At 45.9% G+C, this 25,983-nt stretch overlaps 1 protein-coding gene across 15 annotated transcripts in view; it reads left to right on the forward strand.

Moving 5' to 3' along the window:
* Positions 1–20,957: 20,957 nt before the first annotated feature.
* Positions 20,958–25,983, forward strand: part of METTL21A (methyltransferase like 21A) — a 58,220-nt gene continuing 53,194 nt past the window's right edge. For 2 of the 15 annotated variants that reach the window (XM_033230528.1, XM_033230516.1), the window contains exons 1-3: positions 21,380–21,524; positions 22,382–22,553; positions 25,221–25,332. In XM_033230528.1, the coding sequence (XP_033086419.1) occupies positions 22,407–22,553; positions 25,221–25,332 (259 nt within the window). In that variant the 5' untranslated portion in view covers positions 21,380–21,524; positions 22,382–22,406. The other 13 variants (XM_033230522.1, XM_033230521.1, XM_033230526.1 and 10 more) reach the window with 11 other exon arrangements.

Below are 25,983 nucleotides of genomic sequence, written 5' to 3' on the forward strand. Positions count from 1 at the left end.
CTTGATCGATAGGGCAAAATCCACTTCCGTCAGAAAGAAAAATGACCTTGAGGGGATTGCCTTTGGGAAGCCGCCTCTCACCGTGTCCCGTGGCCCACCAGCCCCTCCAACAGATCTGGATCCTCCTTCCTGTGAACCCCACTGGTGTGCAGGGCTGATCATGTGGGTAAGCTTGTGATATTTATTTATTTATTTATTTTTGAGATGGAGTTTCACTCTTGTCGCCCAGGCTGGAGTGCAATGTCGCGATCTCAGCTTACTGCAACCTCTGCCTTTGGGGTTCAAGTGCTTCTCCTGGCTCAGCCTTTTGAGTAGCTGGGATTATAGGCACCTGCCATCATGCCTGATTAATTTTTTAAAAAATATTTTTAGCAGAGATAGAGTTTCACCATGTTGTCCAGGCTGGTCTTGAACTCCTGACAGGGGATCCACCCGCCTTGGCCTCCCAAAGTGCTGGGATTACAGGTGTGAGCCACCATGCCCGATGTGATTTTTATTTATTATCTGCCTCCCCTAGAAGACCAGAGACCCTTAAGGGCAGAGCTAGTATCTTTTTTTGAGACACGGTCTCACTCTGTTTCTCGCTTAGGCTGGAGTGCAGTAAGGTTCACTGCCGCCTTGACCTCCTAGGCTCGGGTGATCCTCCCACCTCAGCTTCCTAAGTAGCTGGGACCACAGGTGTCCACCACCACACCCAGCTAATTACTTTGATTTTTTTTTTAGTAAAGAGGAGTTCTCAGTATGTTGCCCAGGTTGGTCTTGAACTCCTCAGCTCAAGTGATCCTCCTGACTCAACCTCCCAAGGTGCTGGGATTACGGATATGCGCCACTGTGCCTGGCCCAGAGCCAATATCGTATTCAGTTTTCAAACTCTGTTACCCAGCACGGGGACTGCCAGGTAATCTGCATCATTGATGTCTTCTGAAGGAAGGGAGTGGGGGAGGAAGAAAGTTTAGTGAGTGGGTGGACAAGCAGGCGTGAAGGAAGACACAGGACCAAGCTTCTCCTCCATCCGCCCCCGTCTTCCCCTGCTGCCTCGTTCTCTGTGCTCAGGATCAGAGGACTTGCCCTGGCCGTCTGGCTGCTGCACGCACATCTCTCTGGAACCCGTGACTCAACATCCCAAAGCTAAGTATCACTTAGTCCTCACAAATGGGACCCTTCCACTTCCAGATGTGGGGGCCCAAAAGGGGAGCTTAGATCCAGGGATTGCAAACTGATGGTCCGGTGCAATCCGGCAGATCAAGCCTTGGATTACTGAGGAGAAAACTGTCATGTATGAAGCATCTACTCCACGCAAGCCAACACACAAGGCCTGCAGACTGATCACATTTCAGTTCCTTTTCAGTCTTTTGAGAGAGGTGTTATTATCCCCACTGCTCAAATGAGGAAAGTAAGACCCAGCCAGGATTCCAGCCGTTTCTTCAATGCCAAGGCCATCCTCTGATTATCACACCTTGACACCTCAAGGTTGGAGTCTTTTGAGACTTACAATAGAATTTTTTTTTTTTTTTTTTGAGACAGAGTTTTGTTTTTGTTGCCCAGCCTGGAGCGCAATGGTGTGATCTCAGCTCACTGCAACCTCTGCCTCCTGGGTTCAAGCGATTCTCCTGCCTCAGCCTCCCGAGTAGCTGGGATTATAGGCGTACACCACCACACCTGGCTAATTTTGTATTTTTAGTAGAGACAGAGTTTCACCGTGTTGGTCAGGCTAGTTCCGAACTCCTGACCTCAAGTGATCCACCTGCCTCAGCCTCCCAAAGTGCTGAGATTACAGGTGTGAGCCACCGTGCCCAGCCTGGTCCATTATTTTAATAACTATTTACTAGATGTCTGCTGTATGGTTCATGGACTTAGAGGATTTTAGAGCTGGAAGGTGTCTTAGGGAACACCAAATATAATCCCCTTATTATATTATTTAATATTATTTTTATTGTTTTATTTTTTTGAGACAGTCTCACTCTGTTGCCCAGGCTGGAGTCCAGTGATGCAATTGCGGCTCTCTGCAACCTCCACTTTCCAGGTTCAAGCGATTCTCATGCCTCAGCCTCCCGAGTAGCTGGGACTAGACAGAATTTCGTTGTTGTCGCCCAGGCTGGAGTGCAATGGTGCGATCTTGGCTCACTGCAACCTCCGCCTCTGGGGTTCAAGAAATTTGCCTCAGCATTCTGAGTAGCTGGGATTACAGGCACCTGCCACTACACTAATTTTTGTATTTTTAGTAGAAATGAGACACTTGCCACTACACTAATTTTAGTAGAGACAGGCACCTGCCAGTACACCAATTTTTGCATTTTTAGTAGAGATGGCATGGGGTGGGAATAGGGTTCACTATGTTGACCAGGCTGGTCTCAAACTTCTGATCTCAGGTGATCCACCTGCCTCAGCCTCCCAAAGTGCTGGGAATACAGGTGTGAGCCACTGCACCTGGCCAAATCCCCTTACTTTATAATGTGGAAGCTGACAACTTGATGGGATCTGTAACAGTGCAGTGAGGGATGTGTAACAGTGCAGTGAACACATGTATGATATAATCATGCTCAGCAGAGATTTTTTTCTAATTGATTTTTTAATAGTATTTTTTAAAATATTAAAGCAATACAAGCTCAGTGTTAAGAAAATGAAAAACCAGAAATTAAAAATAACCCATAATACATATTCCAAAAGTGCTAACATGGTTTTAGACTTGATTTGCTTGTTCCTCATTTTAGTCCTTGCTAAGCAGATGTATTTATTAGGTGAATGGTCATATATTTATACATATGCACACTTATATACATACAAAATTAGTTGCTATTATATTCTTTTAAAAATATAGTGTTTTTTTACTGCATATTGTGAATATTTTGTTTTATTAAAATTCTCTATAAATATTCTTTTTTTTTTTTTTTTTTTGTATTTTATTTGAGACGGAGCTTCACTGTGTCACCCAGGCTGGCATGCAGTGGTGCAATCTCGGCTCACTGCAACCTCCGCCTCCTGGGTTCACACAATTCTCCTGCCTTGGCCTCCTTGGTAGCTGGGATTACAGGCACCTGCCGCTACACCTGACAAATTTTTGTATTTTTAGTAGAGATGGATTTTCACCATGTTGGCCAGTCTAGTCTGAAACTCCTGACCTCAAGTGATTCCTCCACCTTGGCTTCCCAAAGTGCTGGGATTACAGGCGTGAGCCACCGTGGCCGGCCTGTATAAATATTCTTCAGTGATGAAAATGACTATAATCAGTGAGTAATACTTTCTCACTGGGTATAAAATTTTTAAAAATATAATTCCAAAATAAAAACTACCTATTATCCCATCACCAAGAAATAACTATTATTAACACCTTGACGTGGCAAGGGGTGGGGCATTTCTTTTAGCTCTGTTTGTGCGTATGTATATAATTGAGACAAATGGAATAGATGTTTTAAATTCTTGATACATTTTCCCAAATCGTTTTTGAGAAAGTTTGTTCTGATTTAAATCTCATGATATTCTCACCAACAATGTTTTTTAAATTTTTGCTAATTCAATAGTGGGAAAATGGTTGTGAATGTTAACTTATAAAAAATAAATATTGGTTGTTATGAAAATTATTGCTTCCTGCTGAGTGTGGCTCACGCCTGTAATCCCAGCACTTTGGGAGGCCGAGGCCTCGATCACGAGGTCAGGAAATCGAGACCATCCTGGTTAACACAGTGAAACCTTGTCTCTACTAAAAACACAAAAAATTAGCCGGGCATGGTGGCGGGCGCCTGTAGTCCCAGCTACTCAGGAGGCTGAGGCAGGAGAATGGCGTGAACCCAGGAGGCGGAGCTTGCAGTGAGCTGAGATCGCACCACTGCACACCAGCCTGGTGACACAGCGAACCTCCATCTCAAGAAATAAAGGAAAAAGAAAGAAAGAAAGAATATTGCTTCCTTATAATTATTTTATGTAGCAAATAAAATTAAATATATAATATTCAGAAGTCTAGATATCTAAGTTCTAGTTTATATCATGCATATCTTAAGAGTTTTGTAAGACTGAATTATATTAAATGGAATCGAAAGAATAAGTAAAGGCAAGTCATAGAACCTCAAGTAAGACTTCTATAGAAGACATGAAGCCACCATCTGTCTTGTAAGCTATTTGCTAATTTGTCTGTTTATTTCCTACTGTGTTCCAAAAGGGGAACAACTAATACTAATAGATTGATGCATATAGCACAATGCAAAACAGTCAGATCTTACCCGCAACTAGAATTTCTCAAATACTCTACTTGGGTATATTTTGAAACCTCAACTGATTTGGAGGGATACACATGAAAGGCGTAATTCCCAGAACGCTAGAATTACAAAGCTAAGCAACTTCAGACAAAGTTTAATTACTACCTTCCTAAGGCATCCCAATGCTGCTATATGTACTCCTGTTACTTTGCACCTCATTTCATTTCATTTCATATGGCAGGTGCTCAAAAAGTATTTATTAAAAAGGAACTGAAAAGTCAGAGACAAACACAAAGAAAATATAAATTAGGTTATACTGTTAGAAAACACTTTGAGATGTCTGATGACACAAAAATACTCTCTCAACCCTATTTTTCATTGAGAAAAATGCCTCTTCCCCCAAGTCATTTGTTTTATAGGTTAGGTGCTTACACTTTGAGATCAGTTGTCACTTGGTTCTTGGCAAAGAGAAAATAAGATGTTTTGAGAATTGACGGTCATTCTGGTTGAATATGGATGCCAAGTTTTCTTCTGGGTAGAAGAGCCAGATGGCATAACTGTGAACAGATAACAGCAGGATGAAAGCTATCCCTCTTTGATTGTCAGATACTTTGGTCAGATTTTCAGATGATACATAATTAGTGGATAGGGGCCCTTGGCCAATAGCACATCCATTCACATTTCAATTAGAGGTGCATGGTAAGAGTATGATATTATTGCTGGTATTATTTCTGTAGTTGAGCTAAGTAGTAAAAAAAGGGAGATAGCCCCAAGCCCAAAATGTCATCAGGCCAAAATGAGACTGGGTCACCAGCCCTCCAAATCAAACTTCAGGCTAATTCGATATGATTGGATGTGGTATTAGAAAGTCGGAATCTAAAGCTTGAAGAGTAAGAGAGGGGAGATGATCAGAAGTGTGGAATACAGAGTAAGAGAGGGGAGATGATCAGAAGTGTGGAATACAGCTTTTGTTTTGTGTATTAAAGTTACACTTCAATCTCCTTTCAGAGTGCTTCTTTTTTTTAACCTCTTTCACCCACTTTATTTATCCTACATCTCAATAAGCAAGCTTCCTGTGGAGCCATGTTTCTCTCTCCATTCAGAGACATGTTCCCATGATTTCTTTCTGCTTGGATTGTATGATTTACCTGGCTGGGCTCCTGTTCCATCAGATTGTTTCCCATAAAAAAATGCTGATAAACATTTATTTTTGAAATTTTTTTCCAATTTTTTTGTTGTTTTTTCCTTAAACAAAAAGCCAAACACATACTTTCTCATAACGAGTAGACTAATTATGATTCAGACCTGTTTTGGGGGACCCATTAGTAGTCATAAAAATCAACTTACTGAGGCTGGGTGCAGTGGCTCACTCCTGTAATCCCAGCACTTTGGGAGGCTGAGGCGGGTAGATCACTTGAGGTCAGGAGTTCAAGACCAGCCTTCCCAACATGGTGAAATTCTGTCTCTACTAAAAATACAAAATTAGCCAGGTGTGGTGGCGCATGCCTGTATTCCCAGCTACTCGGGAGGCTGAGGCAGGAGAATCACTTCAACCTGGGAGGCAGAAAATTGCCGTGAGCCAAGATCACGCCATTCATTGCACTCCAGCCTGGGCAACAAGAGCAAAACTCCATCTCAAAAAACAAAAAAACAAAGAAAAGAAAATATCAGTGTGTTATAGTAATAGGTAAATATCAGTTCATGAAATGCCTATTTATGTCACTTATATGTTGTTATGTTCTATGAGGCAAAATAAAATTTTTTCTTTTTTTTTGAGATGGAGTTTTGCTCTCGTTGCCCAGGCTAGAGTGCTGTGGCATGATCTTAGCTCACTGCAACCTCCACCTCCCAGGTTCAAGCAATTCTTCTGCCTCAGACTCCTGAGTACCTGGGATTACAGGCATGCACCACCACGCCCAGCTAATTTTTGTATTTTTAGTAGAGATGGGGTTTTGCCATGTTGGCCAGGCTGGTCTCAAACTCCTGACCTCAAGTGATCCACCCACCTCAGCCTCCCAAAGTACTGGGAATACAGGTGTGAGCCACCATGCCTAGCCACCTTTGTCTTTTACATTAGGTAGGAAAAGAGTTACACACACAAACACAAACCCATTTATAATGTTATATTTACCTTTGCAGTTTTATTTTTACCTTTACTGGTGCTCTTTCTTTCTTGGATTCTTTATTTCTTGGATTCAATTACTGTCTAGTGTTCTTTCATGTAGCTAAAGGATTCCCTTCAGTATTTCTTTTTTTGTTGTTTTGAGATGGAGTCTCGCTCTGTCACCCAGACTGGAGTGCAGTGGTGCGATCTTGGCTCACTGCAAGCTCTGCCTTCCAGGTTCATGCCATTCTCCTGCCTCAGCCTCCCGAGTAGCTGGGACTATAGACGCCCACCACCACGCCCCGCTAATTTTTTGTATTTTTTAGTAGAGATGGGGTTTCACCATGTTAGCCAGGATGATCTTGATCTCCTGACCTTGTGATCCACCCACCTCGGCCTCCCAAAGTGCTGGGATTACAGGCGTGAGCCACTGCGCCCAGCCCAGGATTCCCTTTAGTATTTCTTATAGAGCAGGTCTACTAGTGATGAATGTTTTCAGCTTTTGTTTGTCTTTGTTTACTTGAATGTCTTAATGTCTCAATTTTCGAAAGCTATTTTGCTGCATGTAGAATTCTTGTGTGATGGTCTTTGTTTCAGCACTTTGAATATGTCATTCCACTGACTTCTGGCCCCTTACAGTTTCAGATGGAAAGTAAGCTGTTAATCTCTTTGAGGATCTGTTGTACATTATGTGTCATTTTTCTCTTGCTGTTCTCAAGATTCTCTCATTGTCTTTGACATTAGATAACTTGACTATAAGGTGTTTCAGCGTGCATATCTTTGAGTTTATCCCACTTGGAGTTTATTGAGTTGCTAGGATGTGTAAATTAATATTTTCCATTAAATTTGGAAAGGTTTTGGCAATCGTTTCTTCAAATATTATTTTTACCTGTTTTTTTTTCCTCCCTCTGTGGGACTCCCATTATGCATATGTTGGTTAATTTGATTACCTTATTCAAAATTTCTGTTACAGGCATAAGTACTCCTGTAGGTGTATTCTTTAAGTGAAACTGCTAGGTTATGGCAGTGACATTAAGAATTTTTGATAAGGTTGGGTGTGGTGGCTCGTGTCAGTCATCCCAGCATGTTGGGAGGCCGAGTCGGGTGGATTACTTGAGGTCAGGAGTTTGAGAACAGCCTGGCCAACATGGCAAAACCCAATCTCTACCAGAAATACAAAAATTAGCCAGGCATGCTTGTAATCCTGGGTACTAGGGAAGCTGAGGCACAAGAATTGCTTGAACCTGAGAGGCAGAGGTTGCAGTGAGCTGAGATTGCACCACTGCACTCCAGCCTGTGTTACAGAGTGAGACTCTGTCTCAAAAAAAAAAAAAAGAAAATAATTTTGATACATATTGTAAATTGTCAATTGCCTTCTCAAACGTTTATAACAATACATCCTCATACCAACAATGTGTGAGTAAGCCCATTTTTCTTAGGAAATTTTTGGCTGATTACACTGAAGTTGCTTTTTAAATACTAGATAAAGAACTTATTTTTAGTTGGCTACAGTTCCTTAGATGTGGCTTACTTCCTCTCAGAATCTTCCATCAATGCTGCTGTTACCTACTCCTTTAGTTCCTTCTAGAATCATCCTTGAAAAACATTCATGAAGTAGGGGAACTACTGTTCAGTAAACTGAGCCCACTGCCCTCTAATGCAAACTGATACAATGAACAGCCAGAGAAGCACACAGTGCTGGTCGTCTTTCTCATTCTCCTCAATCTCCAATGCCTCAGAATTAGTAGTTAATCTTTTTATTCAAAAATTGCCATTGGAAAGACATAGTGCTCATGCTTGTAACTCCAGATCTTTGGGAGGCCCCAGCAGGAGGATTGCTTGGGGCCAGGAGTTTGAGATTGGCCTGGGCAACATAGTGAGACTCTGTCTCTATGTTTTTTTTTTTTAATTGCCATTGACATTTGAGTAAAGGAAAGCAACAGCAGGAGACTTGGCAGGACCTATCCTATGCTAGTACAGTTTTTTTCCAATTATCCAATTGAGTAAAGTATATCACATCATACTGTGTGATATGGTTTGGCTGTGTCCCCACCCAAATCTCATCTTGGCTTGTAGTTCCCATAATCCCCACAGTGGGGGGTAATTAAATCATGGGGGCAATTACCTCCATACTGTTTTCGTGATGGTGAGTGAGTTCTCACGACATCTGATGGTTTTATGAGGGGATTTTCCTGCTTTTGCTCAGCACTTCTCCTTCCTACTGCCATGTGAAGAAGGACATGTTTGCTTCCTCTTCTGCCATGATTGTAAGTTTCCTAATGTCTCTCCAACCCTGTGGAACTGTGAGTCAATTAAACCTCTTTCTTTTATAAATTACCCAGTCTTGGTCAGTTTATAGCAGTGTGAGACTGGACTAATACACTGTATAAACATGTAAGGTCTCTATATGTATTAGACCATTCTTGCATTGCTAACAAGAAATACCCGAGACTGGGTAATTTACAAAGAAAACAGGTTTAACTGGCTCATGGTTCTGCAGGCTGTACAAGCATGGCACAGATATTGCTTGGCTTCTGAAGAGGCCTCAGGGAGCTTTTATTCATAGCGGAAGGTGAAGTGGGGACAGGCATTTCACATTGCAAAAGCAGGAACAAGGTGGGGGGCAGGCAGTTGCCACACTTTATAACAACCAGCTCTTGCAATAACTCATTATTGAGAGGACAGCAGCAAAAGGATAGTGCTTAGCTATTCATTAGAAATCCACCCTTATGGGCCGGGCGCAGTGGCTCACACTTGTAATCCCAGCACTTTGGGAAGCAAAGGCAGGAGGATCACCTGAGGTCAGGAGTTCGAGACCAGCCTGACTAAATGGTGAAACCCCGTTTCTACTAAAAATACAAAAATTACCCACTGCATGTGTGCCAGGCTCCTCTCATAAATATGTATAGCTTTTCACTCAAACTTGCTCAATATGTATGATACTAGCCCGTGAGTCATAAAACCTAATCTGTCCTTTCAAGAGGGAGCACCTTTATTTGACACTGGGGACTTTCTCTTCATGGCTTGGAAATTGATGTGGCCAATAAAGCTCTAAAATAATAATAGTAATATGGCTGGGTGTGGTGGTTCATGTCTATAATCTTAGCACTTTAGGAGGCTGAGGCAGGTGGACTACTTGAGGTCAGGAGTTTGAGACCAGCCTGGCCAACGTGGTGAAAGCCTGACTCTACTAAAAATACGAAAAATTAGCTGGGCGTGGTGGCAGGCACCTGTAATTCCAGATACACAGGAGGCTGAGGCAGGAGAATCACTTGAACCTGGGAGGCGGAGGTTGCTGTGAGCCGAGATGGTGTCACTGCACTCCAGCCTGGGCGAGAGAGTGAGAGTCAGTCTCAAAATAAATAAATAAATAAATAAGTAAAATTGTCATAAAAGTAACAACACACAAATAAAAGTTATGAGGGAATTTCTCACCCTCCCAAAGTTTTGGGATTATAGGCATGGGCCACTGCACTTGGCCCAGAATTTCTTTACAGAAAAATTTACTATCAAATGTTTTCATGGAAGTAGTTTTCCCTGAAGAAAGAAGGAAAATCAGCTGGGTTCCCTGACTCATCCCTGTAATCCCAGCACCATGGTGGGAAATTGCTCGAGGCAAGGAGTTTGAGACCAGCTTGAGCCACATAGCATGACCTCATGTCTTAGGGAAAAAAAAAAAAAAAAAGAAAATCCTCCAACGGATTTTAGTTGAAAACTTGGCGGGGGCAGGAGGGGGAAATACGAACATCAGGACCAATGTCCACTGATGCCATCCTGAATAACCAGGCTGTATTTACCAGGGCAAAGGGCTTTGGCCCCAGACAGCTAGCTTTGAACTAGCTTTGGGCCCCAAGCCTGCCATCTACTAGCAGTGTGACCTTTGGCATTGAGATTTTTGGTCTATAAGGAAAGGATAATCACCCTGTTACCTTAGAGTTATGGTATGGTTTGGATCTGTGTCCCCACCCAAATATCATGTCAAATTGTAATTCCCAGTGTTGGAGATGGGGCCTGGTGGGAGGTGATGGGATCATGCTGGAGGATTTCCCTTGGGTGCTGTTCTTGTGATAGTGAGTTCTTGCAAGATCTGGTTGTTTAAAAGTGTGTAGCACCTGCCCCCACCACCCACATTCCTTCTGCTCTGAGCATGTAAGGTGCCTGCTCCCACTTTGCATTCTGCTATGACTGTAAGTTTCCTGAGGCCTCTCCAGAAGCAGAAGCCACTATGCTTTCTGTACAGCCTGCAGAACTGTGAGCCAATTAAACCCCTTTTCTTTATAAATTATCCAGTCTTATCACAAGGTCAGGAGTTCGAGACCAGCCTGACCAATGTGGTGAAACCCCATCTCTATTAAAAATACAAAAATTAGCTGGGCGTGGTGGTGTGTGCCTGTAATCCCAGCTACTCAGGAGGCTGAGGCAGGTGAATCGCTTGAACCTGGGAGGAGGAGGTTGCAGTGAGCCGAGATAGCACCATTGCACTCCAGCTTGGGCGACAGAGTGAGACTCAGGCTCAAAAAAAAAAAAATTTTTATCCAGTCTCAGGTATTTCTTTGTAGCAACGTGAGAACAGACTCATACAAGTTATATTATGAAACTCAAAGGAGAGAATGCCCACCAACCATCTTGCATGTGATAGTTGCTCAATAAATGTTCATTCCTTTCTCACTTTTTTTTTTAAGCCATGGGAATTTCCTTCATTCCTGCTAACTTTGCCACTTTTTTTTTTTTTTTTTTTTTTTGAGATGGAGTCTCGCTCTGTCACCCAGGCTGGAGTTCAGTGCTGTGATCTCTGCTCACTGCAACCTCTGCCTCCCAGGTTCAAGCAATTTTCATGCTTCAGCCTCCAGAGTAGCTGGGACTACTGGTGCCTGCCACCACGTCCAGCTAATTTTTTGTATTTTTGGTAGAAATGGAGTTTCAGCATGTTGGCCAGGCTGGTCTTGAACTCCTGACCTAAAGTGATCCACCCGCCTCGGCCTCCCAAAGTGCTGGGATTACAGGCATGAGCCACCAAGCCCGGCCCAAAGTTTGCCTCTTTTTGCTTTCAGCATTGGTAATGTAAAACATTTCTCCTAGGGTTACTTTAGTTAAAAAAATAATCTTAAGCTTGAAACTTCTATTAGAACAATCTATGTTCTATTTGATCATCTCCACGTCTGTAATGCAACCAAATGGGTTTACTGCTGATGAAAGTTAGTGGATAGAGGCCGGGCTTGGTGGCTCACGCCTGCAATCCCAGCACTTTGGGAGGCTGAGGCGGGCGGATTGCCTGAGCTCAGGAGTTCGAGACCAGCCTGAGCAACAGGGTGAAATCCTGTCTCTACTAAAATACAAAAAATTAGCTGGGCATGGTGGCAGGTGCTTGTAAGTCGCAGCTACTCGGAAGGCTGAGGCAGGAGAATGGCTTGAACCCAGGGGGCAGAAGTTGCAGTAAGCCGAGATAGCGCCACTGCACTCCAGCCTGGGCAGCAGGGCCAGACTCTGTCTCAAATAAAAAAGAAGTACCCAATTCTCTATCCCTCTGTCCACTAACTTTCTTTCTTTTTTTTTTTTTTTTGAGACAGAATCTCGCTCTGTCACCCAGGGTGGAGTGCAGTGGCGCAATCTTGGCTCACTGCAAACTCTCCTGGGTTCACGCCATTCTCCTGCCTCAGCCTCCTGAGTAGCTGGCAGTACAGGCGCCCACCACCACGCCTGGCTAATTTTTTTGTATTTTTTAGTAGAGATGGGGTTTCACCATGTTATCCAGGATAGTCTCAATCTTCTGACATCGTGATCTGCCCGCCTTGGCCTCCCAAAGTGCTGGGATTACAGGCGTGAGCCACCACGCCTGGCCGAGCCTTGGATACTTCTGTAATGTGACTGGCGTCAAAATTATTTTTGGCATCAGATTTTTTTCTTTTCTTTTTTTAACTGTAGGTAACACTGGTGTTCTAGAAATTCACATACACTGAACACACACACACACACACACACACACACACACATACACAGAAAAACCCGTCTTGAGAGAAAGCTTATCCATCCAGCTCTTTCTGTTTAAATTTTCTTTGCTCCTGATTCAGTTCTGTAAATATAGATTTATATTTAGCCACTTTTTGACTCTCCATATGTTCCTTCTAAAAACATTTCCTATTAAGGAAATTTACACAGTTATTCTCTTAGAGAACTACTGAGTGAACATGACTCTATACAGGTATGTGTTAGGTTTGTCTGCTGGTGGCATTGTGATTACTGAATCAGGAGTCAAGGAAGCCCCTGGAAGAAGGTTATCCTGCCACACAGCTCCCCAGCTCTTCTGGAAACCTTGTTGCTGATGTCTGGAGAGGGTCAAAAACGGTGTCTGTGGAGGCTGATTTCATATCCCTGGGTATTCAGCTTTTTCCCACCTTCCTTCTTTGGCTAGATGTTGCTCTGTGGTGTGGAGTGGGGACTGGACAGCCAGAGGAGGGGTCAGTCAGGTCACAACACCACAGGGAAGAGGATGAATGGGAAGACAAAAATGAGCCCTCGTTAGCAGGGAGATGCGCCAATGCTTGGTCTCCCTGGGTAGGGAAAGCCTTGAGTTTCCAGCCCCAGCTGAGGGCCTTGGCTCCAGACCTGTCCTTCTTTTTATTTTGTTTTATTTATTTTTTTGAAACGAGGTCTTGCTCTGTTGCCCAGAATGGAGTGCAGTGGCATGATCATAGCTCACTGTAGCCTCAACCTCCCAGGCTCAAGTGATCCTCCCACCTCAGCCTCCAGAGTAGCTGGGACTACAGGCGTGTGCCACAATGCCTGGCTAATTTTGTTTATTTTTTGTAGAGACAGTATCTCGCTGTGTTGCCCGGGCTGGTCTCAAACTCCTGAGCTCAAACAATCCTCCCACCTCTGCCTACCAAAGTGCTGGGATTACAGGCATGAGCCACTGCACCTACCATGCCCTTCTTTAAAGGAGCCCATTCTAGCCACCCCAGAGGCCTCAGGCTGCTCCTGCTCTCTGTGAAGCCCCATTTGTTTGGCTGAAGCAGCAGGCAAGGAGAGCGGAAAGCTGCCTGTGGAATCTCTCCACTGGCCTTTCGGAATCCCTCTCTGCTTCAATTTCCTCATCTCTAAAGTGGAGTTCACATGCCCTTCTTTGCATCGTCACAAATGTGCATGGCACCAGCTAGTGCTCAATGAATATGGTGGTTACACCTCAGTCACTGGCCCCTGGGCCCCGCTTGGCCACCTGTCTGTGCCTGGGCCCTTTCTTGTTTTCCTCAATTTAGCATCATCTTAACAACACATCTTGGATTCTCTTTTGATTCTTTTTTTTTCTTTTTTATTCTCTTGTCTCTCTTTGCTTTTTATTCTAGTTGATTTGCCCCAGTAGATGGTGAGTTCTGCTTCTTTCTTCCTAGAAACTTTGTGTTTCCATGGTAGCTGAATGTTACCATATTTACTTGAGCTAAAAACCCCTTGAAAAAAAAAAATCAGCATGACCATGGGGAGGACATCAGGTATTCTTTGCTTGGGATGTTAAAGAAACCTTCCTGTAGCCTTCATCAGCTCCAGACCTGTGAGGCCCTGGTGAGTTGAGGGGTGCTGCTTCTTCTCAACGGGAGCTCTGTGAATGCCTCCTGGCCTCTCTGCCCTGGAGCATGCATTGGCAATAAATTCCCTTTGTGTGGCTCAGTCCAGATCTTTCTGCCTCTAGGACCAGGCCTATGGGCAGAACCTGCATTCTCCTCTGCTCCTCCATGCTATAGGAATTAGATGGGAGGCCTGCCCCGATCCAGTGCTGGGTGAGTCACCTTAGCATTCTTCAGAGGTCCATCTGCCTGCAGATATAAGCCTCGCCCTCCAACCTCTTCTCGCTCAGTAAATAGAGGGAATGTTTCTGCCTTCAGCTTCAGTCTTTGTTTTATTTCTCAGCTTGTTTAGAACCCAGAGAAGATAAAATGAGAGGCTTTTTACCGGTGCTCCCTCACAGACCCTGACAGTACCGTAAGTAAATGAATGAAGCTTGTGGGGACAAGACAACAAGGAGGGGAGGGGACCATGGCACACTCAGGGGAGACCATAATGTCCAAAGGGGGAAGAGCCGGCTTGGCTCTAGCTCATTGCCATCTTGTGGGCATTTGGACCCATGTTTGCCAGATACTTCAAAATTTTCAAAGAAAGCCATTTCAAATAATTATCTCAATTTTACTATCTTGATTTTTATCTGATATCTTGCTATAGTTTGAATGTGTTCCCCCAAAAGACATATATTGGAAACTTAATCCATAATGCAACAGTGTTGGGAGGTGGGGCCTAATGGAGGTGTCTAGGTCATGAGGCTCCACCCTCATGAATGGATTAATAATGATTATAAAAGGGCTTGAGGGTGCAAGTTTGAACTCTTGCTCTCTCTCACCCCTTCTTTGTCTTTCCTTCATGGGATAACCCAGCAAGAAGTTTCTCCCCAGATGCCAGCCCCTTGATCTTGGACATTCTAGCCTCCAGAACCAGAAGTCAATACATTTCTGCTCATTATAAATTACTCAGTCTTAAGTAATTCTTTTATAGCAGCACAAAATGGACTACGATACATCTCCCTACTTTCAAATGTTGACACTAAACTAAAAAACAAAACACCATGAGAGTCAAGTCTGCATGGGACACACAAAACACATCTGTAGGTCAAGGCTTTCTGGAGGCTGCCAGTTGGGGACACTGCTTCCATCCTGCCCTGGATCCTCAGCACTGCATCCTCCCTGGTCACATTAGCATGTAACTCCACTCCCACTCCTGTACATACCATCAGGAAAAGAACTCCAAATGCCCTGTGTCACCTGGGAAGAGGCACTGCTATAAATACATGAGCTCTTGGAATTACAAACTAGCATTTTCGCTTGACTATTTACTGTTCTCCCCTTGATGTTGTCTTTTGGTTTGACTTACTTAAAATGTACCCACTTTTCTAATTACACACAAATTAATCTATAAAGTATGAAAAGGCAAATGGCTCCTTACCTTTTCTTGGAATCATCAAAAGATAAGACAGTCAACAGCTTCTTGCCCAGACATGTACTACACCTGTGAATATTACTGGACCCTAGGTGAATGACACACAAATAATGAAAGGGACTACAAATTCTTCAGCATCATTAACTCAAAGGTATCTAATAAGTCAGATTCGCATTTAAACACTTTTGGAGTGAGGTGGGCAATAATTTGATGTGATGTAACATCCATTCATTCATTTATTCATTCATTCAACAAATAGTTTTCCAGCCGTTTCCAGCTAAAAGCCATAGATGTGACTCTAAAACCCAACAGAACACAAGTCTGGAAACTTCTCCCCTAGCTGCTGCTTCTATTTTGTTGTAGAACAAGAGCATCAGGCAAGGCTGCAGTTGTAGTTGTCCAGGAGATGTGATCAAAAATGTGATTTCATCAGCAAAATGAAGACTCCAAATGTAACTATGCTGCATATTCCCCCAAGGTAGTTGAGCAGTTGTCTTGTTTTTTCTCTCTGCAGTCAGGTCTTACGGAAATACTGAGAAGCTAGAGAAGAACTTAAAAAAGATGGTGGTGAAAACAGTTATACCAAGACTCTGTCTATGATTGTCTTTCTTTGGCACCAACTGGAGCTTTATTCCTTAAGGCTTTTTGAATATCCTTAAGTCAACTCCTCAGCTGTATGGTAGTCTTCAGGGCAGCCAACCTCATCCTTGAGGGCACCCAGGGTCTGTGACTCACACAGAGAGTTGGGTAGTGATGATGCAAAAATGGCTCGCTTGCAGGATGTAAGTTGTTATTGGAGTTTGGATAGTTCAAAGCTTTCATTCTTCTGTTTGACTTAATCTTAAGAGTTATCTTGTGCCACTTCCCCCTTGCTCCTGGCTGGTCAGTTGACAGTTTCTCTCTTCTGCCTGGGGGCTTTTGCAGTTTCTGTTCCCTTGTTTGAAATGCCTTTCCCTTGACCCTTCAAGTGGCTGTTTTCTTCTACTTTTTAAAATTTCCATTTAAATGTCACCTCTTCAGAGCCCTCTCCTTTCCCCAGCTCAAATGGCCTGCCCTTGTGTATTAATGGAGATAGGCTATATGCTGCAATAGTGAATAAACTCCAAATCTCAGTGACTTAACATGACAAAGATTGATTTCTTGCTCATGTCACAATCCACTGTGAGTTGAGCGACTCTCCTCTAAGCAATGACTCAGGGATCCAGCTTCTCCAGTTTGCCCACCTCTGAGGGTGTGCAGATGGGGAAGAAAGGGCTTTTAGGCAGGGGCATTACGGCCCACATCATACTGGCCAGGATCCAGGCATATGGGCAAATGGCCTCAAGTTATTTCAAAGGCGGGATGAAAAACCAGTTTTCTTCTACATTGATTTTTTTTTTTTTTTTGAGATAGGGCCTGGCTGTGTCCCCTAGGCTAGAGTGCAGTGGTGCGATCATAGCTCACTGCAGCCTCAAATTCCTAGGCTCAAGTGATCCGGCTACCTTGGTCTTCCAAATTGCTGGGATTAAAGGCGTGAGCCACTGCGCCCAGCCAGTTTTTGTTTTTTCTCCCAACAAAAATTTTACTTTATTTTCTTTCTCCACTTTTGAAGAATAGATTAATTCATTTAATTTTCACAGCAAAGATAAATAGTAATATAATGATCATTTTACAGATAGGACATTGAGGCTCAGAAAGTTTAGGTGACTCACCCACGGTCACCCAGCTAAGAACTGGGATTAGAATCCAGGACACCAGCCTTCAAAGCCCACTTTGAACACACTCTCTATACTGCTTTCACGTTAAAGATAACAAGAAAAGTGATAACATGTCAGTTGTATATTTACAGTCAGTGATAGGAAGTCAGTATTATATTTGTTCTCCTGGGACCAGATGACCAATAGGACCTGTAAATTTCTATCCTTCCCCAACAGGCTGGTTCTCTGAGTCTCAAGTCTCAGAATGGGCTCTAGTTAGGCCCAACTTTGGTTACCTGTTCATGTCTCACCTACCTGTGGCCAGGTGGAAGGAATATGTTCATATTGGCCAGGCCTGGGACATGTGCCTGATCAGGTAGTGAGGGCTGAGGATAGACCCAGTCCAAACACATCACAGTATAACAAATGCTCTGCAAAAAGTGTTTGTTGGGCACAGTTCTAAGTAGATAAGTTAACTCATTTTAATCTCAGGTTATCTTTTTACTAATATAATAATATATTGTTGTTTACTAATATAATAATCATATTATCCCTATTTTATAGATGGGGACATTTGAGACACAGGTTAATGCATTTCACCCAAGCCCTCATAGCTAATAAATTGCAGAGCTGAGTTGATGCAGAACTTAACTCCAGAAGCTGGGCTCCTGACCATCAGCAGAAGAGAACTGCTGCTACCAGGAAAATGAGAAATAGATGCTGGGCAGGCAGTAACAACAGATGTCTGACAGCCACTCTGCATTCTCCTTCTGCAGAGAGAATTATGCCAGTGTGGGGTTGGGTATCCACCCGGGCCTAAAAAGGGAACACGCCTGGGGGGGACATAGGGATCAAGCTGTGCCAAGGTAGTAGCAAGGTGGCTGCTTCTACTATGACCTCGGACATGGACTAGTTTCAGAAGATAGAAGGGACAAAGGCCTAAGTGTCCTTCTACCATTATTTTTGCAGTCAGGAGTCACAGGATTGGGAAAAGGCCATTTCAGTTATTCAGATAAAAGTAAAAATCACTTTTTTTTTTTTTTTTGAGACAGAGTTTCACTCTTATTGCCCAGGCTGGACTGCAATGGCGTGATCTTGGCTCACCGCAACCTCTGCCTCCCGGGTTCAAGCGATTCTCCTGCCTCAGCCTCCTGAGTAGCCGGGATTACAGGCATGCGCCATCACACCCGACTAATTTTGTACTTTTAGTAGAGATGGGGTTGCTCCATGTTGGTGAGGCTGGTCTCGAACGCCTGACCTCAGGGGATCTGTCCGCCTAGGCCTCCTAAAGTGCTAGGATTACAGGTGTCAGCCACCTCGTCCAGCCAAAGCACTATTTTATATACTGTTACATTACGATTAAACTGCACTTCAGAATTACAAATAATGCAGAAAGTAAATCTATCTTTTTGCATATTCCCAACAAGACTGTCAGGAGAGGCCAGGCTCAGTGGCTCATGCCTGTAATCCCAGCACTTTGGGAGGCTGAGGCAGGAGGTGGGGGGAATCACTTGAGGCTACGAGTTCAAGTCCAGCCTGGGCATCATGTCAAGATTCTCTCTACACAAAAAATAAAATTAGCCAGGTGTGGTGGTGGACACCTGTAGTCCCAGCTACTTAAGAGGCTGAGGTGGGAGGATTGCCTGAACCCAAGAGGTCCAGGCTGCAGTGAGCCGTGATTGTACCACTGGACTCCAGCCTGGGTGACAGAGTCAAAAAATAAAAAAATAAAAAGACTGTCAGTGTTCTTTTTTTATTTTTATTTTTGTTAGACAGTGTCTTGCTGTGTCACCCAGGATAGAGTACAGTGGTGTGACTTCAGGACTCACTGAAGCCTCCACCTCTGGGCTCACATGATCCTCCCACCTCAACCTCCCAAGTAGCTGGGATCACAGGTGTGCACCACCATGCTCAGCTATTTTTTAAAAAAAATTTTTAGACATGGGGTCTTACTATGTTGGCCAGGCTGATCTTGAACTGGGCTCACGTGATCCTCCCACCCTGGCTCCCAAAGAGTTAGGATTACAGATATGAGGCACCACACTCAGCCGACTATTCTGAACAATACATAATCTGCCACACACTAACTTGTTTTTAGGATTAAAAATTTATTTTCAAATATTCACAGTGGACCACTGGCTTATTTTGATAAAAACAGAGCTCTGCTTAATGGCTACACTGCTATACAAGTTGCATAAGTTCCTCAATATTCCTTTTGGTGCTTCCTGAGCCATCTGATACAACTTAGAACATTGGGAGGACAAGACGGTAAATGACATCTTCCTAGAGAACCCGTAAGTAAATATAATGAGGCGCATGTTCTATGTTAGAGCGCTGGAGAGGTGGGGAAGGTTTTGCTTTGTTTTTTGAGGTCATATGCATGATTTCGGCAGAAAGGATGGAGAATAGGAAGAAGAAACAGAAACGGCGCAAGGTTCCAGGACAGGCTTCAGGGATGAGCAGCCTGGGGTCTAGGGAGGTTTAGTAATTTCTCAAAGTCGTCCCACTTAAAGAGTCAGAGGAAGAATTTAAAGTTTCCATATTTGTCTGGCCCCAAAGCCCATACATATTCTTTCTTGTGCCCAATGCTGGTTCTCCCTGCAAAAAGGGGCAGAGAGAGAGAAAATAAGGGCAAGAAAGGGAGGTCTTAGATAAAGGGAAAGCTGAGAGGCAGAAACACCACCAAGCGCAGGAGGTAAGAGAGAAAGTAAATACTAAGAGAGAAAGCGAGAGGACCAAAAAAGAAAACGAAGAAGGAGGTAAAGACCCTCACTGGTGGTCTTCCAAGTTCCCTTGTTACCCTCGAAGCCGCAGACCCCAGCCTTCCGATGGAAGATAAATCTGGAGGCCAGGGACGCCGCCTACAGGACGGAAGAAGCCAGGAGAGGGAGGTTCAGGCCCCCGCCGGCCTCCCACCGCGGGCAGCAGACGCGGGCCCCGGGGGAGCTCTTAAAAATATCTGCGCTCCGGGCGGTAGGGGTTGGGGAGGTGGCGGTGGCTCACGCCTGTAATCCCAGCACTTCGGGAGGCCGAGATGAGCGTATCACTGGAGGTCAGGACTTTGAGGCCCGTCTGGGCAACATGGTGAAATCCCGTCTCTACTAAAAATACAAAAAAAGCCAATTAGCCGGCCGTAGTGGCGGGCGCCTGTAATCCCAGCTACTTCGGAGGCCGAGGCAGGAGAACTGCTTGAACCCGGGAGGTGGAGGATGCAGTGAGCCGAGATCGCGCCACTGCACTCCAGCCTGGGCGACAGAGCAAGACTCCGTCTCAAACAAACAAACAAACAAAAATCCCACAAAAATTTCTGGTGTAGGCCTGTAATCCCAGCTACTCGGGACACCGAGGCAGGAGAATCGCTTGAACCCGGAAGGCGGAGAATGAAGTGAGCTGAGATCGCGCCCTTGCACTCCAGCCTGGGCGTCAGAGACTCTGTCTCAAACACAAACAAAAAATCAGCGCTCTGGGCCCCCTTCCATGGCCAGCTCTCCAGGCCGGGGCGCGGGTAAGGGAGTTTACCCCAGTTCGTTCTAATGTGCAGCCGCGCTGAGAGTGCGGCGGGCGACGCGGGCTAGGGGGCCCTGGAGGAAAAGGAAGCCTGCCTCGGGAGGATGCCGGCCCCCGCGCGGTCCCACTCAAGGGGACCCACTTCAGCCGCGCTCTCTGCCAGGGCCTGCGGCCGGGGTGCCAGGCCCTCGACACCTTCCACGTCCAGCGTGGGTCCTCACGGGCAGGTGCGCCTCGGCATCGGGAGGAGGGAGACTGGGGCACTGGAGTCTGCAGCGCCGCCCGGGACAGGGGCTGGGACCGAGCGCGCGCCCGCAGCTCCGCGCTCCCGACTGCAGCCGGAGCCCGCCGCGTCCCCCGACCCATTTAAAAAACTTAACACTCGGGCGCCACGTGTTCACTTCCCCCACCGCGCTTTAGTTGAGAAGGGTTTTGTGACTTTTCCACTCGATTGCCGCCAAGCGGGCTATTACGCCGCTTCGGACCCCACAGTGGAGACGCGGAGACCAGAGTGACCACGCATTCTTCGTAGGGAGCTTTCTTCATCACCCGCTAACCCGCCACCTTTAAAACTAAAAAACAGGCATAAGGCGCAAGCGAGAAAGTCAGAGGCAGAGAGCGGTGGAGCACATGCTAGAAAGGTAAGGAGTACATTCAACGCCAGGTGGGTGGCTTTTCCCCCGGCTGGGAGAGCCCGGGGCATCCCATGCTCTCCCTGCGCACCCCCGGCTGCTCGGCACCCCGGTCTCGCTCTCGCTCCTGCCCCCACAGCGCTTCCGTCGGCGGCCGGGGAAACGGATTAGGTCGTCCGTGTACTTGGGGATGCACGCGGGAAAACCCCGGTCTCCCCTCCCCGCAACGTCACTCCTCCTCCGCGCCACCGCCCGGCTCCGCCCTAGGCTCCAGGGGCACCTGCAGGGGGCGGGGTGCCGGGAGACCGGAAACGCGTGGCCCCGGGCCGGGGCCGCCCGCCTCCGCCTCCGCCTCGCGGGCTCTTTAAGGCCGGCGGTTTCCGCAGCCAGCCCGGGGCGGGGAAAGCTGAGCGTGCGCCTCGGGGCCGCCTCCCGAGCCGTAAGTACCGGCGTGGCGACGCCTCCGCCCGGCCTGGGCGAGCCCTGGGAGCTCCGCCGGGCAGCTCACGGCCCCCCGCCCGGGCGGGGGATCCTGAGAGGCCCTGTGCCCCGCCTCGCGTGATCTCCCTCTCACCCCTGGAGGGATGCCGCCGCTCCGGGGCCCGCGGGCAGGAAGGGCGCACTGGTTGGCCCGGGAGAGGGGTGAGTGGGGGGCAGCTCTAGGGGGACCTCGGGGAGGCCTCCGAGCCCCTGCTGTCCCCTTGAGCCACTCGGAGGCCCCCAGTGTCGCTCCAGTCCCGGGAGGACGGAACTGCGGCGACCGTATATTTCTGGCTTATCAAACCGCTAACACCCAGTTTAAGGGCAGGTTCGGTGCCATTGTTATCACTATTGAAGCGGCCGATGGAGGAGGGGAGGTGCGTGGCGAAACCGTAACAAAAGAACCCGGGCCGCCCGGCTGGCTGCAGCTGCAGTCCCGACTCCCGGGTCTGGATTGGAAGCGCTGCTTTCTCCGCTGCCCTGGGGCCCTGGGCGGTCACCGCCAGTTCCACCGCCTGTGCAGCTCTGAATTCACGGAGTGGTAGCAGTGCAATGTGTAGGGCATTCTGCGGAAGTTGGAATGTTCTGGGCTTTTTTTTTTTTTCCTTCCCCGAAGACATCCGTTGACACAAATTCCGAGCCACATCTCACTCAGGTTCGGAAGAGCCATGCAAAAGAAATTGGACAAAGGCTTCCTTCACCTGTTTCTATTTTTTTCTTTTGAACTTGTAAAACAACCGTAAAAGCATTTGGAGTTAGTTAAGAGATAATGTATCTTCTGGCCAGAGCGTCACCCAGGATTCTTTTGCACGACAGGTCTGAGCAGAGGGGTGCAGGCGGGATGGCCCTGGTGCCCTATGAGGAGACCACGGAATTGGGGTTGCAGAAATTCCACAAGCCTCTTGCAACCTTTTCCTTTGCAAACCACACGATCCAGATCCGGCAGGACTGGAGACACCTGGGAGTCGCAGCGGTGGTTTGGGATGCGGTAAGTAAGCCCTGTGGGACCTCCGAAAACGTTCACACTTGCTTGTAAGACTTGTAAGACTGACTTTTATTTTTTTTTAAAACAGCTTTATTGAGATGTAATTCACATACCATACACTTCACCTTTTTTTTTTTTGAGACAGAGTCTCGAGTCTTGCTCTGTCGCCCAGGCTGGAGTGCAGTGGCGCGATCTCGGCTCACTGCTAGCTCCGCCTCCCGGGTTCATGCCATTCTCTTGCCTCAGCCTCCTGAGTAGCTGGGACTACAGGCACCCGCCACCACGCCAGGCTAATTTTTTGTATTTTTTTTTTAGTAGAGACAGGGTTTCACCATGTTGGCCAGGATGGTCTCGATCTTTTGACCTCGTGATCCGCCCGCCTCGGCCTCCCAAAGTGCTGGGATTACAGGCGTGAGGCACTGCGCCCGGCCAGCTTCACCTATTTAAAGTGCACAAATCTGTGCGGTTTTAAAAATTTAGCATATTCCCAGAGTAGTGCAACTATCACCGCTTCAATTTTAAAACAGTTTTACTATCACTGCCATTCCAAACCGGTATCCCTTACGTCACTCCTCTTGTCCCCCCACATAGATTACATTTTTAAGGTGAGTAAATGAAAGCTGAGGAAAGTTAATGACTTGCCAGTAAATTACCCACTGGGTCAGAGAGGATCGTAAGGAAAGCTCCCAACTGCTTTGGACACGGATTCTCTCTCTCTCTTTTTTTTTTTTTTTTTTTTTTGAGACATAGTCTCTCTGTGTTGCCCAGGTTGGAGTGCAGTGGCGCAATCCCGGCTCACAGCAGCCTCCGCTTCCTGGGGTCAAGTGATTCTCACACCTCAGCCTCTGGAGTAGCTGGGGCTACAGGTACGCGCCACCACACCCGGCTAATTTTTGTATTTTTTGGTAGAGATGGGGTTTCGACATGTTGGCCAGGCTGGTCTGGAACCCCCGACCTCAAGTGATGTGCCCGCCTCAGCCTCCCAAAGTATTGGGATTACAGGCGTGAGCCACTGCGCCCTGCCGAGTTAGTCTCTTTATTCACAGAGTATTGTAAAGTGGCAGAGCCCAAAATGAAGATTATATGCTGTGAGTTTTCCATAGTTATAATCGTTAAAAAATTGTAACTGCTTTTTCACTTCTTCCCCTGGCAGCACTGTTCTGACTTGTGCCCCTAGCATCTAGCCCAAACCTAGGACTCATTGGGAACTCAATGTTGAATGCATGATTGGCATAAATATAGTTTGACAGTTTTAACATTGTTAGGGATGTTAAACACATAGGAATAAAAATCTCAGTATTGTAGTAATACCACTTCTAGGAATCCAGTCCAGGTAATTACACGAAAATTACTCTGGTAATAATAAAGATATATGCCTGGTGTGGTGGCTTGCACCTGTAATCCCAGCACTTTGGGAGAATGAGGTAGGTGGATCACTTGAAGTCAGGAGTTCGAAACCAGCCTAGCCAACATGATGAAACCCCATCTCTATTGAAAATGCAAAAATTAGCCGTGGTGGCTGACACCTGTAGTCCTAGCTACTCAGAAGGCCGAGGCAGGAGAATCGCTTGAATCTGGGAAGCGGAGGTTGCAGAGAGCTGGGATTGCGCCACTGCATTACATCCTGGGTGACAAGAGTCAGTGTACATCTCAAAAAAAAAAAAAAAAAATAATAAATAAATAATAATGATGGGAAGTCTCCTAAATACCAAGAGGAATTGCCAATTATACTCACAATATGTGGCTGTGAGAAATAAATTATAGTAAAAGTTATGTTAACTTTATATACTTCTTTCTGTAGGGTCATAAGCAAATGCTAAACCACACATCAAGTATCCAAAATTTTGGCCAGAACTTACCTTCTGATGCCCAAAATGTATGGTGAGGGCCCCTGTGGGTCGATGACCATCAGTGACACAGCTCAGAGAGCCTTAGGCAATGTGTTGCTTTTTCCCAATGGGTGAAGTTGTGGCTTTGCTGACTTGAGTTTGGTTTAGGAACTGGGCGTTCCCTTAAACAAAATCATAGAAATTGTTCACGTCAGTTCTTGCAGAATAGTTGTGTAAACTTCAAGTGTAAAAGTGCCGTGATACAGTAAAAAGTTAAGTTTGCCAGGCTGGGTGTGGTGGCTCACGCCTGTAATCCTAGCACTTTGGGAAGCCGAGGCAGGCGGATCACTTGAGCTCAGGAGTTCAAGACCAGCCTGGCCAATATGGCGAAACCCCATCGCTACCAAAAAAACTACAAAAAATAGCTGGGTGTGGTGGTACATGCCTGTGGTCCCAGTTACTGGGGGGGTGCCGAGGTGGGAGAATCACTTGAGCTTGGGAGGCGGAGATTGCAGTGAGCCGAAATTGTGCCACTGCACTCCAGCGTGGGTGACAGATGGACTGAGACTCTCATCTAAAAAAAATAAATAAAAAAATAAAATTAAGCTTCCAGATCCAGCAGGACCCCATTTAGTGTGGGCATCGTCTCTGGGCATTGCTGTGGGACCCTGTGCTTGCTCTAAGGGGGAGGTTACCTTGCTTCACCAGCTAAGTTCCTGTGTGTGTTAAGTTGGGAATTGAACCTCGAAGTGGGAGAGGTATATGTGTAGCTGACCTGAAACCCTGCAGCTACTCAAGCACATGTTGACCTTAATCATCATCACGCTGTGTTTTCACCCAGGCCATCGTTCTTTCCACGTATCTGGAGATGGGAGCCGTGGAGCTCAGGGGCCGTTCTGCCGTGGAGCTGGGTGCTGGCACGGGGCTGGTGGGCATAGTGGCTGCCTTGCTGGGTGAGTGTCGTGCATTGACTCCTTAGTGAGCAGAACTCATTGAGAGGTGCATTTGCTGTTTTCTTAGCACAAAACCCATTGTGGGTTTTCCCCGTACTGGGTTATTATCTTTTGCTTATACTTATGAATTGTGGGCCAACTGCTGGGGCTCTTAACTCCAGTGAGGCTAACAGGCTAATTTCGCTCTCTCTCTCTAATTTCTCTCTCTAATTTCTGTCTCACACACACTGTTATTTATACTTCCCATGGGAGATTGCTTCAGTTCTGTGATGCCAATAATACGGTCTTAAAGTGAGTCGATTCCAGGAGAATAATCTTGCCCATGCATAGAGTTTTTTCACATTAAGGGGCTTTCTTTCCCATAGACTATCAGATTTAACCCTGTGAGGGAGATAGAGCAGATAATCTTTTCTTCATTGCTGAGGGAACTTTGCTGGTTTTTCTCTTGTAGGGAGGTTTAGCCCCCACTATAGTTTGTACTGACTTCTTATTTTTAAAGTTGTATGGACAGCATACAGTTCTGACTTGATATCAAGGCTTGTCATTTTAAAATTTGGTATACAGACATTAATTGAGGCCTGGAGCTGGAGCATTTTTAGGCTTCATTGTTATTTTTATTATTGACTATTGACTCATTTCTATAACTTCTGA

This window comes from Trachypithecus francoisi, unplaced genomic scaffold, assembly GCF_009764315.1.
Source record: "Trachypithecus francoisi isolate TF-2019V2 unplaced genomic scaffold, Tfra_2.0 Lachesis_group13, whole genome shotgun sequence".
Taxonomy (NCBI): Eukaryota; Metazoa; Chordata; class Mammalia; order Primates; family Cercopithecidae; genus Trachypithecus; species Trachypithecus francoisi.